The 16,872-nt window shown below is 43.1% G+C and overlaps 1 protein-coding gene across 1 annotated transcript in view; it reads left to right on the top strand.

Annotated features, from left to right (window-relative positions):
- The first annotated feature begins 582 nt into the window (after window positions 1–582).
- Chd1 (chromodomain helicase DNA binding protein 1) overlaps window positions 583–16,872 on the top strand; it is a 73,559-nt gene continuing 57,269 nt past the window's right edge. The window contains 2 exon segments of the mRNA XM_038339033.1: window positions 583–710; window positions 2,369–2,570. Of these exon segments, the coding sequence (XP_038194961.1) occupies window positions 2,518–2,570 (53 nt within the window). The 5' untranslated portion in view covers window positions 583–710; window positions 2,369–2,517.

Raw genomic sequence — 16,872 nt, 5'->3', positions numbered from 1 at the left:
CGGACCCGGGGCGCACGGCGCGCGCTGCCGACACCCAAGGCCGTCCGTCCCCGTGCAGCCGTGCGGTGACGGGAGCGCCCACCTCCGGGAGCCCCGCGCGACCGTGGAGGGCTTCGTGGGTCCCAGACCCGCCGGCTGCGCCCCCGCCCGAGCGCAGCGACTTTCCCGGAGGGGCGCGCGCCGCCGCCCGGCCCCGCCCCTTCCCCGCCCGGCCCCGCCCCCTCCCCGCCCGGCCACGCCCCCTCCCCGCCCAGCCCCGCCCCGCGCTCGCGCGTCGGCGGAAAGGACGGGCGTGCGCGCCGCCGCCGCCGCAGCCGCGCGCCGGGAAGGGGGAGTGAGCCCAGGCGGTGACGTCGCTCGGGAGGCGGAGGCGACGGCGACCTCGGCGGCGCCGCGCGGCGGAGACGGTTGCGCCTGCTCGCGGTCTCGGCGTCATGGCGGCTGCCGGCGGCCGATAAGCGGCGGGGCGGGAGCGCGGACGGAGGAGGCGCCCTCGGTACTTCCCGCTCGGCCTCGGCGCCCGGAGATGAACTGATCGTGGGACCCGCTCCGCCGCCACCCCCCGCGCGTCTCCGCCCGCGACCTCCCCTCCCCCTCCGCCGTCGGCGGCGCGGGTCCCGCGGGCCTGGGCGTCCAGGATCGCGGGCCCCGCGCGGGGCATCCTCCGCCCGAGGCGCCGGCCCGCGCCACCCTCCGCCCCAGGCCGGCCGGTAAGGATGGGTCGGGGAGGCCGGGGAGGCCGTGAACCGGCGAAGCCCCCCGTGAGGCCCGGCGCGGCTCCGGGGGCGTGGGAGAGCGGCCCGGCGCATCCTCGGCGGGCCTTGGCGGCGCTGCCCGGCGCGCGGCGGGGACCAGCACGTGGGAGCGCGAGGGGGAGGGGGCGGCGGCCGGGCGAGCCCGGGAGGGCGCGCGGAGGTCTGCGGGGAGGCGGGAAGGAGGCCGCGGCGCCCGGCTGCGGGGAGAGAAGGTGCTGCGGCTCCGCGCGGCGCCGCCCGGCAAACTTAGCCGGATCCCGGCAACTGCCGGACCGGGAGGGAAGGAGGGAGGCAGGCTGCAGAGCCTGGGCGACTTTGCGGGGACTCTCATTGTTGAGCGTCCGGAGGGAGTCCGGGCACCCGGAGCAGAACTTAAGGCTCTCGCTGCTGAGGCGGAGAAAGGAGGTGAGGCTGGAAAGGAAGTCCAGCGGACGGGGAAAGCCATCTTGAGGGGCGAGAGGAAGGTGAAAGGGAAAGAGAGCCCAGGCGAGTGAACTTTCTGAGCGCAGACTTTCCGGAGAGAAAGGAGGTGGAGGACTTGGACACGGTTTCGTAGTAAAGCTCTTTCACCGGGGCTGGTATTAATAGCTAACGTTAAAAACTGCTGCTGTCGAGTACTGTGGTTTTTAGATAACCTGTCCTCACGGAGGTGTGAGGAACTGCGCTCTGCAGGTTCGAAATCCTGATCCACCGGGTGCAGAGCCGGCCCCGACTGAGGTGGCAGCAGCCCGCCTGACCCCTCTGTCCTGTGGAGTGGAAATAATCAGAGTTCAGTCTCTGCCGGAGTCGGAGGACAACTCTGCCTTTCCGTGTGTGTCTTGGTACTTTCAGGCTTGGGGAAGGATCTGACGTCTCCTTCCCCCGCTTCTTCCTCTCCCTCCCCTGCCAGAGATCTCCTTTGTTTATTCGTGGTTGGCTTGTAGGTGACTCTAGTGCTGTGGTGAAATCTTGAGAGGTGGAAATTCTGTATCTTGGTGTCCCCCTCCCCCCAATCGCGTGCCTCGAAAAGAAGATACAGTGTATATTCTTTGTATTACTCTTTTATGTTTTTGAAGGCGTTTTTGGATAATTTTTTTCATTTTACTCGGATTAAAAACCTGACGTTTGCATTTTTGCCAAGATCATGATAACTTTTACGACACTCTTTTCCATATGGAGATTTAAAAACTTTCCTTAGCTGGAATATGAAGTTCTTGGTAATAGGAATTAGAGCTTCATTAACGTAACCTTTATTCTCACCTATTTATTTGGCGAAGTTACCAAATAAAACAGCATGTTCCACTCTTTGCTTGTCTGTGTGTCTCACAAGGAACCACTTTGTTTTAGTATCTATATAAGCAGTGCCACACAGTAGCAATTAGCCTGGGAAAGTCTCTTGCCCAACAAATCTTTAAATTCCGCTGTCAAAACAGCAACAGCAGTGGCAGGCTAAGTTCTAGCAAGCAATTAAGAATGTATTTAATAGATGGTCAGTTACTGCGAGTAAAAGGCTTCCTTACACACCTTCATTGCCACCTCTAGTCGAACGGCCTAGGCACATTTCTGTGAGTTCTAAATCGGGTATATTTCTTTTCCTACAGCATATATTCTTAATTCTAATATATTTTCCCCAGGCTACTCAGAGAGGAGTCCCAGGAAGCCTGTGAATGTTGAAGAAAATTCATCTTTGAAATTTTGATATTCGAGGAAGTTGACATTTGTATTCATCTTTTTTTAAAGTGGGAAGATTTGTGTTTTATTTTAAAACTACCTGATATTTACAATGAATGGACACAGTGATGAAGAAAGTGTTAGAAATGGCAGTGGAGAATCAAGGTAAGCAAGAACTTTAATCAGCTGGGTGATTGCGTGAGGCCTGGAAGTGTGTATGTGTGTGTGTGTGTGTGTGTGTGTGAGAGAGAGAGGGGGGGGGAGGGAGGGAGGGGGAACAACTGTACAAGACTTTGATCAGTTTAAATCTATTGGAGGTTTATATTGAGTTAATTGAAGCTGAAATAGTAAAGAAATATTAATTGATTTGACTGTTAATGAACTGCCCAAATCAAATCAGCAGGGTTTCTACACTTTTTCTGGAATTTCATATTTTACACCTGTGTTATCCAGTGTAGTAGCTGTAGCTATTAGCTTCATGACACTATTTAGGTGACAAAATGTCCAAAACTCTGTGAGTCACTCCAGACATTTCAAGTGTAAATGATGTATGCCATGTGTCCACTATATTGGACAGCATTAATAGGAAACATTTCTTCCACTGCAGAAAACCTTAGACAAAATGGATGTGAATTTAACCTTTTTTATTTATATATTGGAGTTTTAGAGTTTGTAACTCAGACCATATTATTTCTTAGAAATAAAGTTTATAGAAATTAAATGTTAAGTCATTTTTATGTGTAAGACAATCTCTTCGTGTTCTCTCTTCTTTTTAAAGGCAGGGTCTTATAACTCATTTGTCCTCAACAAGATTTCCCATTCTTTTACCAAATGAAGCACTGGAATTATGGGCATATATCACACTTGGTCCAATTCCATTAAATTCTTTTGACCCTCTACGTTTTTAGTAATCTCCACATTACTGTCATAATCCATATATTTATATATTCTTACTGTAAAATTCAGCACAGTAGATGCTGGAGTCTGACAGTATAGTTAACTCCAACTCTTTTAGTTGCTCAATGTGAGCTGAGGTAAATTACTCTGTTCTGATTTTTGTTCTTGTAAAATGGGACTCACACTAATATTTACTAAAAATTAAAACTGATGTGAGATGCTGTATGTCAGCTTAACATGGTTTCTGGTACACTGGACATTAAGTATTTGCATATTATCCGTCATCATTGTGTTTTGTGTCATGTAGGACACTGAAGTGGTTACAGTGATAAATGTGCTTGACAAGAAACAGTAACACCATAGAGAATAAAATAGACAATTATGGAAGAAACATTGTAGTTAAAACAAGTATAGATTTTTAAGTTAAAAACTTGTGTTGAACCGGGCAGTTGTGGCACACACCTTTAATCCCAGCACTCGGGAAGCAGAGACAGTCCGATCTCTGTGAGTTCAAGACCAACCTGGTCTATAGTGATTTCTAGGATAGTTAAGGCTACACAGAGAAACCCTGTCTTGTAAAACAAAACAAAGCAGCCAAAAAAAAAGAAAGAAAGAAAGAAAAAAAAAAACCTGGGTTGAGGGTGGGTGAGATGGTTGTGTAGACACTTGCTGCCAAGCTTGCTGACTTGAATTTGATCCCTGGGACCCACATAATGGGAAGAGAGAATGGTTCTCTGAAGTTGTCCTCTTCACATGCCATGGCTCTCTGATGCCCATACGTAAATAAGTAAACATTTAAAACAAGCAAACCAAACAAAACCAACCAAGCAAATGAAAAGGAAAACCAAAAAAACAAAACCCCAAAACCTGAATTGATAACATCTTTGCATGAAATAGTTGTTTCAGAATTTTTCCAAATGTAACATGAGAAGGATTGGACGAATTCTATAAAAGTTGTAGGGCCCAGTGTGGTGGCACACATCTTTGACCCAGCATTCAGGAGACAGAGCAGATGACTGAGTTCAAGGTCATCCTGATCTTCACAGGAGTCACAGAGCAATCAGGACTACATAGACCCTGCCTCAAGAAAAAAAGGTTGTAGTGAAGATACATATGGTAGAGTTTATAGAATCAGTGCAATTGAAGTTAGATTAGAGGATTTGTGTGAGTGTGCTGCACATATGGGGGGGGGATTTTATTTTGAGATAGTTTGACTGTGTAGCCCCAGTTCACCTAAAACTTATTATGTAGACCAGACTAGTTGTGAACTTCCCTAGTGCTGGTGTTAACGTGTATGCCGGATTAGAGGGTATTAATGCCTCAATTTTGAGTCATAGCTCTGTAGATACATTGTAGTAAGTGGGTAGAAGAGTTACATTGTTTGGGCTCTCATTCATTAGTAGCAAAGAAATGGTTAATAAGTAGCTATATGCAGAGTAAACATAGGAACCAGGCTACCCACATAATAGGAAGTCAGACTCTTGACTGCTTATCTGCTTGCTTAGCTGGGGATCACCTGCTGGAGCAGTCTCAATAGTTAGCCTATTCCAGGTGTTGCTACCATATCTAAAGCTAGGAGAAGTAATAAAGCCAATTTGATAGTACAGTGAAAAACAAACAAACACACCAGAACCTTTGAAATTATTTAGCTATTTTCTTTCCAACTGGACCAAAGGCTGCACACCTAGAATCCTAGGAAGGGAGGTGGAGACAAGAGGATTAGGTGTACGCAGTTATATTTTTTCACAATTCATACTCATTTTAAGCAATTGCAAAACGTATTTCTCTAGTTGTTGTGAGTCAGTAATTCTGTTATATAGACCTTGGCACTTCTAGGAGCATCACTGTTGAGGTATCTGACTTTACATGTGCTTTGGGGTTTACAAGAAATAGGAGGGATTAGCTTTTCTTTACCTTGCCTTCCTTGTGCTGTTTTGTCTTTTATTTTCTCTGCACCCTTTGTCATTTTACTTCCTACCCTTTCTCCAAATGCTTTCATTGTAACACAGTACAAAGAAAAGGGATTATGCTTTCATATATAAGGAGGTAAACTCTACAGATAGGATACCAAAAGATATCAAACTGAAAATAGTAATTTAGGTTCATCTTTGAAGTTAGTACACATTGTATATATAGTGAAGTAAATTTGTGTTGACTAAGAAATGTAAAATGTTTTTTGTTACAGAATTTCATTTTTATGTTACGGAAGTTTCTGAAATGAGGTTGCCATTTGATATTTTGGGTTGGATTTAACTTTATACAGAAAAAGAAATGTGGAGGCGAAGGGGTTGATTCCTCCGTACAGATCAGTCTCTAACTATTGATGAAAAGAAAGAATTCTCTAGAAGTAGTTCTTTTGGCTGTGGTATAACTGATAGTTTTGACACCTTTTGCTTAGATATGTGGGTTATGACTGAGGGGGGGAAGTGGACACAGGCTCCTACCCCTAATCAAGGAGCTATCTGTAATTGATATACCTCGTGGCAAAGGAAAAATGAGTTTTTGCCAATAGACTCTCACTTGGCATATTAACTATATTTTTGAGTAGGCCTCATTCCCAGGAGTAGTTACCAATACAAAGTTAACTCAGTGGTAGTTTTGTAGACTTTTATTTCATTTTGCTTTGTTTGGGCGTTTTTTTTTTTCCTTATTGATCTTTTGCTTGTATATTATGACTTCTTATTTGTTTTCGTGGGACTTTTTTAGAGGGGGAATAGAGCTGTGTGGGTGGGGTGGACCTGGGAGGAAGAGAGGGGGAAAGCTGTATCAGGATAGATTGCATGAAGATAATTTCCATGGCACATACATTAAGATTCCAGCACTTAGGAGGTAAAGGCAGATCTCAGTATTCAAGACCAGCCTGGTCTATACAGTGAGTGCCAGGCCAGACAGGGTTAAAAAAAGAAGTAAATAAAAGCAAAATCACCATGTGTTTGAGTTTCTAGAGCAAGTCTTTGTTTTGTTAAATGCCAGACAGGATGCACCTGTGTAATAGTTTCATGTAACTGAAGCCATGATCTCTGAACATAATGCTGGGAGTTTGAAGCCATCAGTTCCACCTGTGTGGACTTGGGTTGCCATCAGTTTCTTCAAGCCCTGTTTAAACATTTTAAAAAGATTCCATTCACTCATTGTTTTTGTAGCCTTGGACACGAAGTCCAAGGTCTCACATGTTAAATAAAATGTTCTAATCCCCTACCTCCAAGCCACATCTGAACCTCACAGATTTCCATCCTAAGGTTGTTTTGAAGAATGTTTTAGTCAGTTTAAGGCCAAACATTTGAAATATGTGATCATATTTTGCTTTTTTTTGATAATTGAAAATTGCTCGTTAGATTCAACTTTTAGTAAGTTTGTCACGTGGGTTACAAGATAGTTCAGTCTCTAGAGCAGTGTTGCTCTCAGCCCTCCAGTGCTGTGCCCCTTTGACACAGCTCCTCACGCTGTGGTGACTCCCCGACCAGAGAATTATTTTCCTTGCTGCTTCGTAACTGTAATTTTGCTTCTATTATGAATTGTAATGTAAATATCTGATATGTGACCCCTGTGAAATTGTTGTTTGACCCCAAAGGGGTCATGACTCAGAGGTTGAGAGCCACTGCTCTAAATATATATTATGCTCTTGAATAATTCTTGAAGATTGGGAGACGTTGGTAATGTGCTTTAATAGTCTCACCTAGTCTGTAGTTGTTAATGGAATTCAGTTGACTTGAGTCTTAGAATGAAATCTTTTGTGTGCGTCTGTGCACACAGTGTCCAAGGCCACAGATAGAACCGAGAACCCTGTGTGTACTGGGCAAGTTTTCTATACTGAGCTAAACCCCCAACCTTACTTTCAAACAATGTAAAGTGCTCTTAACCACTGAACCATTTCTTCACCCTAGTGCACATGTTTTAAATATGTGCATAAACTTCGTTTACATAGAGGAGCCTTATGGATTGTACTAAACTTCCTGTTTCATAGAAAATACTCTAACTTGTTTATATTTGAAGAACTTTGTTAGGATCTCAGTATTTAGTAGTGGTAGGTAGAGAAATAGGATCAGTGGAAGTCTGATGAATGAAAACCGACTTTCTTGGTAATTGCTCTGAATTCTAATCATCACCATATATATTTTCTTTTTAACTGATATAATGTATATAATATATATTATACCAATTTTCTTAATTGGCATATACATATATACACATACACACACACAAACATATATCAAAAATTAAAAAGGAAATTTCCAGTTTACAAATAGGATTTACCAAATTATAATTTGTTTTGGTCAGAGCATGTAGCTCAGTTGCAGAAAGCTTATATAGAATGCAGTCTGAGATTTGATTCCCAACACTCAAGAGACAGGTAGAGCCTTGAGAAGGCACAGTTGAGTCAGCGCTGAAGGTTCTCCCCTTTCTTCATTGCTAGGAGTCTAACCCAGGTCTTTATACAGTGTTCTAGCCCTGAGCCACATCCTTCTGCTATGTAGTGCAGGTTGGCCCTAGTTTGGGATTATTCCGGCTTTTGTTTCTCGAGAGTTTGACTGGATTATAAGTGTGTAGTCAGAATCTGTCTGGTACAGATCACGGTTTTCCTGTTGGTGACCGCTGAATATTTCTTGGTACACCATTTGTGAAAGATTGTCTTTTGCTGTCTGTTTTTGAAATTGGATTTTGTTTTGTTGCCTACTATGAATCAGATCACAGTATAGCCCAGGGTGGTGGTCCACACCTATAATCCCAGAACTGTGAAGGCAGAGGCAGGCAGATCTCTGAGTTCGGGGCCAGCCTGGTACACAGAGAAACTCTCTTGAAAAACAAAACAATAAAAACAACAAAAATTGTGTTTTTTTAATATTAAATTAGAATGTTTTTTAAAAAGACATTGTAAAAATATGGTGTTTCTTGTTCCTTATTTTACAATCACTTTTTAAAAAGTCAATTCAGAAAAATCAATTTAGGTTTGTGAGTTAATGATAACTATGAAGTAATACTAAGAAGTACTTTCAGGGGTCTTAGTTTAGTGGTTAAGAGCACTGGGTGCTTTTCCGGAGGACCCCGGTTAAATTCTAGCACCCACAAAGCATCTCACAACTATATATAGCTCCAGTTCCATGGGATCTGACACCCTAACACCAGTGTACATAAAATAAAATTAAATAAATTATGTATATATAAATAAATTATAAATATAAATTACATATGTGTATATATACTAAAGAGGCACTTTAAGGAACACAAGAGACTAGGAAATGAGAAAGCTGGAATGACCAGAAATCACTAGCTAAGAAAGCTGACTGTGACAATTTCTTGTTATGTCATTAGTTGCAAGAAAAAGTAACTCTTAAATTCCTTTTCTTTTAATCAACATCTTTGTTGTGTTGTACTTTCTTTATCTTTATTTTTTTGTATCCTATATACGCTGCTGAAGCTATATATTTGGATGCCTATTTGGAAAACTCAATATGCTTTGCACTAGCAGCTTTAATTTAGCAATAGGCTATTCTCTCTCTGAGTAGAATTAACCAAGCTACAATTTTCATAGAGTTCCTGAGGTTGTGGTAAATATAGGTTACTATAATTGGCATTGCAGTTTTTAACTGGTGAGTTTGAAGGGAATATGTGATTTTTGAGTGCAGTACTCTTCGTGTAAAGAAGAGATAGCCGCGGGCAGGGATGCTAGGGCCTCACCTGATCCTATCTGCTGTAGTTCTGTGTTTAAAAAGAAATGTTTCTTTTGGAAAGAGATGGTTGAAGATTATTTTTTCTTTAGCTTTTTTATTTTTTTGGTGTATGTGACAAGGTGTTGTTGCCCAGGCTGGCTTTGAACTTGCTGTGTAACCAGGCTAGCCTGGAACTTTTGGGAGCTCTGCCTCCCAGGTTGTACAGATTTGGGTGAGTGCTGGGATTATAGGTGTTTTACCATGCCTGGCAGGTTTGCTTGTTTGTTTGTTTGTTTTTAAATGGGAAATTTTTAAAATGTACAGAAAGAAATGTTAGAACTCAGCTGAGTTGTGATTCTTTTGTCTGTAGCCTTTTGGGTAAGTAGAATTGGGTTTCATCCTGTAATCTTCCTATTTTATCAGATTCCCTGAGTGATTTGTGTATGTGTTAAATTCAAGGGTGCATACATGTGTATGTATACGATGCCTAAAATACAGTGAACCTGTTGACCTAAAGTTTTTTAGCCACTCCTCCCCTGCAGATTCTCTTTTCTTTTTATTGATGTTGTTACTTACATAGGTTCTATTGTCTGTGAATTTCTGAGAAACAGTGTCATGAACCTTGCCAGAAAGAGGCTAGGTAAATTTTATTTTGCGAGAAACAATTAAAGTGGCAAACAGTGTGATTTTTCTGACTGAACCTTGCGATGTACACAAAGGGTTCTGTGTGTCAGAGGAAATTTCAAAACATAGTCCCACAAAACTCCTTTGCTATCCAGTGTTATAATTCCTGCTTTCTGGGTAGAAAAATAAGAATTATAAACAGTTTTAAAATACTTCAAAAGTTTATTTGTGTGTGTGTGTTTGTATGCCACATTTGTATGCATGACTGAGGAGGCCAGAACTAGGGTGTTAGGTCTCCAAACCCTGTGGGGTGGAGTTACAGACAGCTGTAAGCTACACAGCATGGGTTCAGTCCTCCTAACCTCCAACCCATCACTTCAGCTCCATAACAGGTTTAGAAGTCAGTGTTCTAAAGCCATTAATATGAGGCCTGGGAGCTGATTTAGCAGATAAATGCCTGCTTACCACATAGCATAAAGATGTGGGTTTGGATCCCAGACCCCACATAAAAAGGCATGGGGCACTCAGCTATAATCCCAGCACTGGGACCTGCCTAGTAGGTGAGCCACAGTGACAGTCCTGGCTCAGAAATAAGGTGGAGGACTTGGAAGGTGGTTGAACAGGAGGGGACTAACCTGAGTAACAAGCTTTGATTTTGATTAAGGCCCTCTTGGCAGATAAACTAGGAAACACATGTGTACATAAACTATGCATATTTCTGTGTTTGTATATCTGTCCATCTGTACACAAACAGGAGTCCGTCTGTCTGGTTGTATTCTGTACTGCAAGGTTCATTCTTGGTTCTTGTTTTTTGAGATGAGGTTTCTCTGTGTTGCCTTGGCTGTCCTGGAACTTACTGCAGGCCAGGCTGGGCTTGAACTCATAGAGATGCCCCTGTCTCTGCCTCCCAAGTGCTGGGATTAAGGGCCCGCACTACCACTGCTTGGCTCTGTGGGGTTCATTCTTACTCCACTCTTGGTCTCTTGTACCAACTCTGAATCCAGCCATGGGAAACCTGGCTCAGGTTATCTATGCACTCATGTATATTAAACCTAAAATATGTGCAAGATAGGTTCAGAATGTAATATGGTATATGCTGTATTTAGCTTTGCAGTATCCACTCAACCCACAGTTTTCCAAAGTTACTTATTAGTAGCTCATTTTCCCTTCAGTTATCAAATTTGTAATAAAGTTAGGCTCATTTGTTAGTCTCATTACATTTGGGACCCATTACACTTGTTAATTTTATTTATTTATTTTTTAAAATTAACTTTTTATTTATTGTGTCCTTCACATCCTGCATCTCCATCTCATTCATTTCCCATCCCTTTATATCTGCCCTCTGCCCTTGCAGCCTTACCCCCAAAATAAAATAAAGTTTAGGAGGGGGGAAAATGAAAAAAAATAAGAAAGAAAAATCTCATCATGGAAGCTGCAGTGTGTTGCGTGGGTCATGAAGTGAACTCTTTGTCCATGTATCTTCACTTCCAAGTGCTGATTCAGAGTCACTGGTCTGGCTTGAGGCCTCTGGTTTCTGCTACCCTATCAGTGCTGGGTCCTCACTAGGACTCCTGTTGTCCTGTGTCATTGTGGAGACCCGCAGCTCTGGGTTTGAGTTTTGACAAATGCAAAGAAACAATTCCCTGTACCCTAGTTCTGTGCAGAACAGTTGGCTTACGTGGAAAGTTTTCTTACGCATTTTAGATTTCCTGGGTCATAATTTTCATTTTAATAGGGTTTCAGAATAATTATATTCATATCAAGATTCACACATAAAGCCGTTACAACATGTTTTAAAATAATAAATGGACTTTAGAAAATAATTTAGAGGCAATGATGGATTAGTTTGTATATGCAGTAGTTAAGCAGGTATTCATGGGCCACATAGTCGTGCAGGTGAGGTGACAAAAGGATGTGGTAAATCCGAGAATAATGCAGTGAGCTGTGCAGAAAATTTCCACTGAACGTTTTTTAAAATATAAGATTGATGTAGTTTGGAAAGAAAGAACAAGTAATACATTTAGTGAAGAAATGAAGGTTTTTACAGAGATTATTTCTTCCCAGTAAAGAAATGCTATTTTCTAATAAAATATATTGGACTTTTTAGTTTTGGAGTCTTTACCTTGAGATTTATACCTTGTTATGCTGTTTTTTGTGTGATTTAGTTTGGATGAGAGTATGGGAAAAAAGGAAGCTAGTCTAAACATTATTTTACTGTAAAGGCATTGTGATTTAGCCTGCACAAAATACTGTGGGAGCCTGAAGTAGAGCAGGGACCTGTATCTGGGGCAGTGTGGGTGGCTGCAGAAAAGATGGGATACTATTGTATAGTCTTGGATCTATCAGTTCTTTGAAGAGGAAGCATTGCAGAAAAGGAAAAGTATAAAGATAAAAATAGGTACCCATCCTGCCCCCCTCACCCTTTCTGAGACTGGGTCTTAAACTTGCTGTCTTGGTACTTGCTTTGTAGACCACCAGGTTGGCCTCAGACTCACTGAGGTCTGCCTGTTTCTGCCTCCCAGAGAGCTCTTACTTTCCCCCTCTCTCTATTATGTTTGTCCTGGCTTCCTGCTTCTCCCTGCTCTAGTTCATTTCTCAGGAATTTTAGCTGATTTGTTAGACACGCACAAGGTTTTCGTTCCTTGTAGAAACCCCTGCTCAGTAATTGTTAGTTGAGGAGGTAAACAAGTGAGATTAAATTAATAATTGTACAAAACCTTTTAAATGTCTGTGCATTCTATAAACTGCAGTGTATTAGAGACCACCCAAGCACAGGGCCTCAAATACAAATCTTTTCATTGTTGGGAGGGTGTGTGCTACCCTTGGATATTATGGGTTCCCTTAGCATGGATGCCTGCTCTTCCATTTGTCCTGGCTGGTGAGACAGCTTTATTGTCTAAACTGTCCCGTGGTGGGGAAGAGAAGTTAGGGTGATGGTGCAGATCCTACATACATCACTTGCTTCTGCCGTCTTCCTGCATGCTGTAGTCTGTTCAGATGGCCATGACTAGCTAAAGACAATGGATTCCTTTCTTGTCCTTTTCTTTTGCATGGCATTAAGTTTTAAGTAGTGCTAGAATTCTGGAAGCAAGAACCCGAATTTAGCACACTGTTCTTCCTGTGGACTAGTAAACAGTTTCTTGATGTGTACAAGTATGACTACTTATCAGGCATATGATTCTTTCTGTAATTCTTAGAATGATTGCCCTTTACCATGTGTCTAATAGCATGCAGTGAACCTAAATACTACCCTTTTTTCTTTTGAAAGAAAAGAAACCTATAAGAACAACAATGAAAAAAAACCTTTTGTTTTTGATACTTAATCTTTTTCAATTCAGGGTCACCTGGTTTTGTGATCTCTCTCTGCAACCTCTGAATTTTGAAACTGCATGGCTGCAGGAAAACCTTTATGTGCAAAGGCTAGCAGTAGATAAATGACATATTAGTTGTCTAATAAAATTCAAATAATAAACTATTGAATTAAGACTTTGACTGGTGGTCTAATACAGTGCTTAAATAGGAGCAGTGGCCACTCTCCTTTGCTGCTGTTGGGGACTCTTGCACACCCCTTTCTCACTCTCCTTTGCTGCTGTTGGGGACTCTTGCACACCCCTCTCTCACTCTCCTTTGCTGCTGTTGGGGACTCTTGCACACCCCTCTCTCACTCTCCTTTGCTGCTGTTGGGGACTCTTGCACACCCCTCTCTCACTCTCCTTTGCTGCTGTTGGGGACTCTCATCACACCCCTCTCTCACTCTCCTTTGCTGCTGTTGGGGACTCTTGCACACCCCTTTCTCACTCTCCTTTGCTGCTGTTGGAGACTCTTGCACACCCCTTTCTCACTCTCCTTTGCTGCTGTTGGGGACTCTTGCACACCCCTTTCTCACTCTCCTTTGCTGCTGTTGGGGACTCTTGCACACCCCTTTCTCACTCTCCTTTGCTGCTGTTGGGGACTCTTGCACACCCCCTTTCTCACTCTCCTTTGCTGCTGTTGGGGACTCTTGCACACCCCTCTCTCACTCTCCTTTGCTGCTGTTGGGGACTCTTGCACACCCCGCTCTCACTCTCCTTTGCTGCTGTTGGGGACTCTCGTCACACCCCCTTTCTCACTCTCCTTTGCTGCTGTTGGGGACTCTTGCACACCCCTTTCTCACTCTCCTTTGCTGCTGTTGGGGACTCTTGCACACCCCTCTCTCACTTTCCTTTGCTGCTGTTGGGGACTCTTGCACACCCCTTTCTCACTCTCCTTTGCTGCTGTTGGGGATTCTTGCACACCCCTTTCTCACTCTCCTTTGCTGCTGTTGGGGACTCTTGCACACCCCTTTCTCACTCTCCTTTGCTGCTGTTGGGGACTCTTGCACACCCCTCTCTCACTTTCCTTTGCTGCTGTTGGGGACTCTTGCACACCCCTCTCTCACTCTCCTTTGCTGCTGTTGGGGACTCTTGCACACCCCTTTCTCACTCTCCTTTGCTGCTGTTGGGGACTCTTGCACACCCCTTTCTCACTCTCCTTTGCTGCTGTTGGGGACTCTCGTCACACCCCCTTTCTCACTCTCCTTTGCTGCTGTTGGGGACTCTTGCACACCCCTCTCTCACTTTCCTTTGCTGCTGTTGGGGACTCTTGCACACCCCTTTCTCACTCTCCTTTGCTGCTGTTGGGGACTCTTGCACACCCCGCTCTCACTCTCCTTTGCTGCTGTTGGGGACTCTCGTCACACCCCCTTTCTCACTCTCCTTTGCTGCTGTTGGGGACTCTTGCACACCCCTTTCTCACTCTCCTTTGCTGCTGTTGGGGACTCTTGCACACCCCTCTCTCACTTTCCTTTGCTGCTGTTGGGGACTCTTGCACACCCCTTTCTCACTCTCCTTTGCTGCTGTTGGGGATTCTTGCACACCCCTTTCTCACTCTCCTTTGCTGCTGTTGGGGACTCTCGTCACGCCCCTCTCTCACTCTCCTTTGCTGCTGTTGGGGACTCTTGCACACCCCTCTCTCACTCTCCTTTGCTGCTGTTGGGGACTCTCTCGTCATGCCCCCCTTTCCACTGTCACACTGTGATGTTTTTTGGCATTTTTAAGTGAGGAGGCTGCTTGTTCGTTTCCCGGCCACCTGGCAGCTCAGACCCAAAATAATCACACAGAAACTATATTATTTAAAACACTGCTTGGTCCATTAGCTCTAGCTTCTTATTGACTAACATTTATATCTTAATTTAACCCATTTCTAGTAATCGGTGTATTACCAGGTGGCTGTGACTTACCCGGTAAAGTTCCCAGCATCTGTCTGGGGGATAGGGTGGGGCTGCTACATGGCTTCTCTCTGACTCCGCCTCTTTTCTTCCAGCATTCAGTTTAGTTTTCCCTGCCTAGCTAAGTTCTGCCCTGCTATAGATCCAAAGCAGTCCTTTATTAATCAATGGTATTTACAGCATACAGAGGGGAATCCCATATCGCCAGAGTTTCTATGATCAGGTTTCTTTTTTTCTGTTTGCTGATGTGTTGGAAATCTAATAGCTGTTATTGTTATTCCCCGGCACCAGGATTTTCTTCTCTCTGTGTGTAGCTTTGGCTGTCCTAAACTCACTCTGTAGACCAAGCTGGCCTTGAACTCATCACAGAGTTCTGTCTGCCTATGCCTCCACCAGTCAGTGCTAACGTTGAGGTAATTCATTATTTTTCATGTGCTAAAGATGAATCTTATATTTTTTATTTCAAAGGACTGATTTGAATGGAAAGTATAGAGAAAGGGTTATCATTCTGCCATGGTGGACTGAACTAATGTGAATGTTGACTCTTGGTTACTCCCCTTAAATATGTGAAAATAAAATAGATCAATGTTGTATAACTGAACTTGAAAGAACTTAGATGTGCTGGAAACACAGGGGAATGCAAAGCCAGAGCTGAAAGGACAGTGCTCTGAGCAAACCTGGTAGCCTGTAGGATATTTGGAGGGTCACGGAACCATAGAATAAGACTGGATTGGGTTTAGAACTGAGAATCTTACTGTACAAGAATTAAAGAAGATAATTTTCTCCTTAAAGAAACAGGAAGGATTGTCTCCTATGAAAAAGGTGTATGAAAACTTGTGTGTGCCTTCAAGATTTTGTGTTGTTATTGTTGTAGAAGTATAGTATTAGCAGTGCATTAATTCATAAAATATCCCGAGTCTGGTAGGTAGGGTGCTTGAAAGTAGGACTGTATTTGCCAAGCCAGCACTGTCCTGGTTTGTTAGTCCCGTGGGGAGCACTGGGAGAAGTGCAGGCTGGAGCAGTAGTTTGGTGATCCTTAACAGCTTTCCAGGCAGAAGGGAAAGTCCTTGCACCAAGACTGGCAAAGAGGTAGGCGAAAAGGCATGTGGATCAAGAGCTGAAGGAAGGTAGGTTTTTACATTGCAAAGCAGAGAGAGACTGAGTTTAGATTCAGTGGGATAAATAGGGCACAAAGCTCGCATTTTAGACTTGTTAGCCAAGCAGTGAACATAAGCCTTTCACACCTTCAAGTATGGGATGGATCCCAGGCACCCACAGTATAGAACTGGAGTGGAATGTCCATCTTGATGCAGGGTAGAATTTGAAAACCATTTCTGTCAATTCATAGATGCAGAATCATAAAATTTTAGTTATGGAATTTATGAGGATTTAACCAGGGAGTATAGCTGCACAGAACTCTTTGAAAAAGTTAATATTAAAATAAATTAAAATGATTTTAGTGTCTTTGTTAATAGAATGTTAATCGTTTTCTTAGTGCTCAAGCTGACAACATTGACTGTTTCAGTATCTTAGGGGAATGCTGGAAGAGAATTGGTCTTTGATGGGAATGTTGAGCATCTTACTCTTCTGCTCTGGCTACAAACTTTAATATTTTATTTATTTAAGATTTAATTTGACTTTTACTTCTGAAAAACCATACTACTTTTTACACAATGAGATTTACTTTTAATTAACATAAAATAATAAATCTTTTCTCACATTTTCATACATTGTTTTTGTTGACCACAACTTGCTTCTGCTACCACTCCTATAATCAATCCCCATTCTATTTTCATGTCACACGTGTACTGTTACACTCTCTCCCCACTCCCACGATAGCTTTTCTAGGCCTACTGTCTACTCCTATACCTACCCACGCACATTTGCACATACAAAAATTAAAATATGTGGTATTTGTCCTTTTGTGTCTGTTATTTGAAAGTATAATTTCCAGTTCTACCCATTTTCCTGCAGATATTATTCTGTATGTATGCCCCACATTTTCTTATTCATTTGTGAGTTAATTAACACTCATTAGACTACTTCCATTCCC

The sequence above is a fragment of the Arvicola amphibius genome, chromosome 8 (genome assembly GCF_903992535.2).
Source record: "Arvicola amphibius chromosome 8, mArvAmp1.2, whole genome shotgun sequence".
NCBI lineage: Eukaryota > Metazoa > Chordata > Mammalia > Rodentia > Cricetidae > Arvicola > Arvicola amphibius.
Note: the sequence above shows the minus strand (reverse complement) of the source record. Positions and strands in the feature narration are given on the sequence as shown.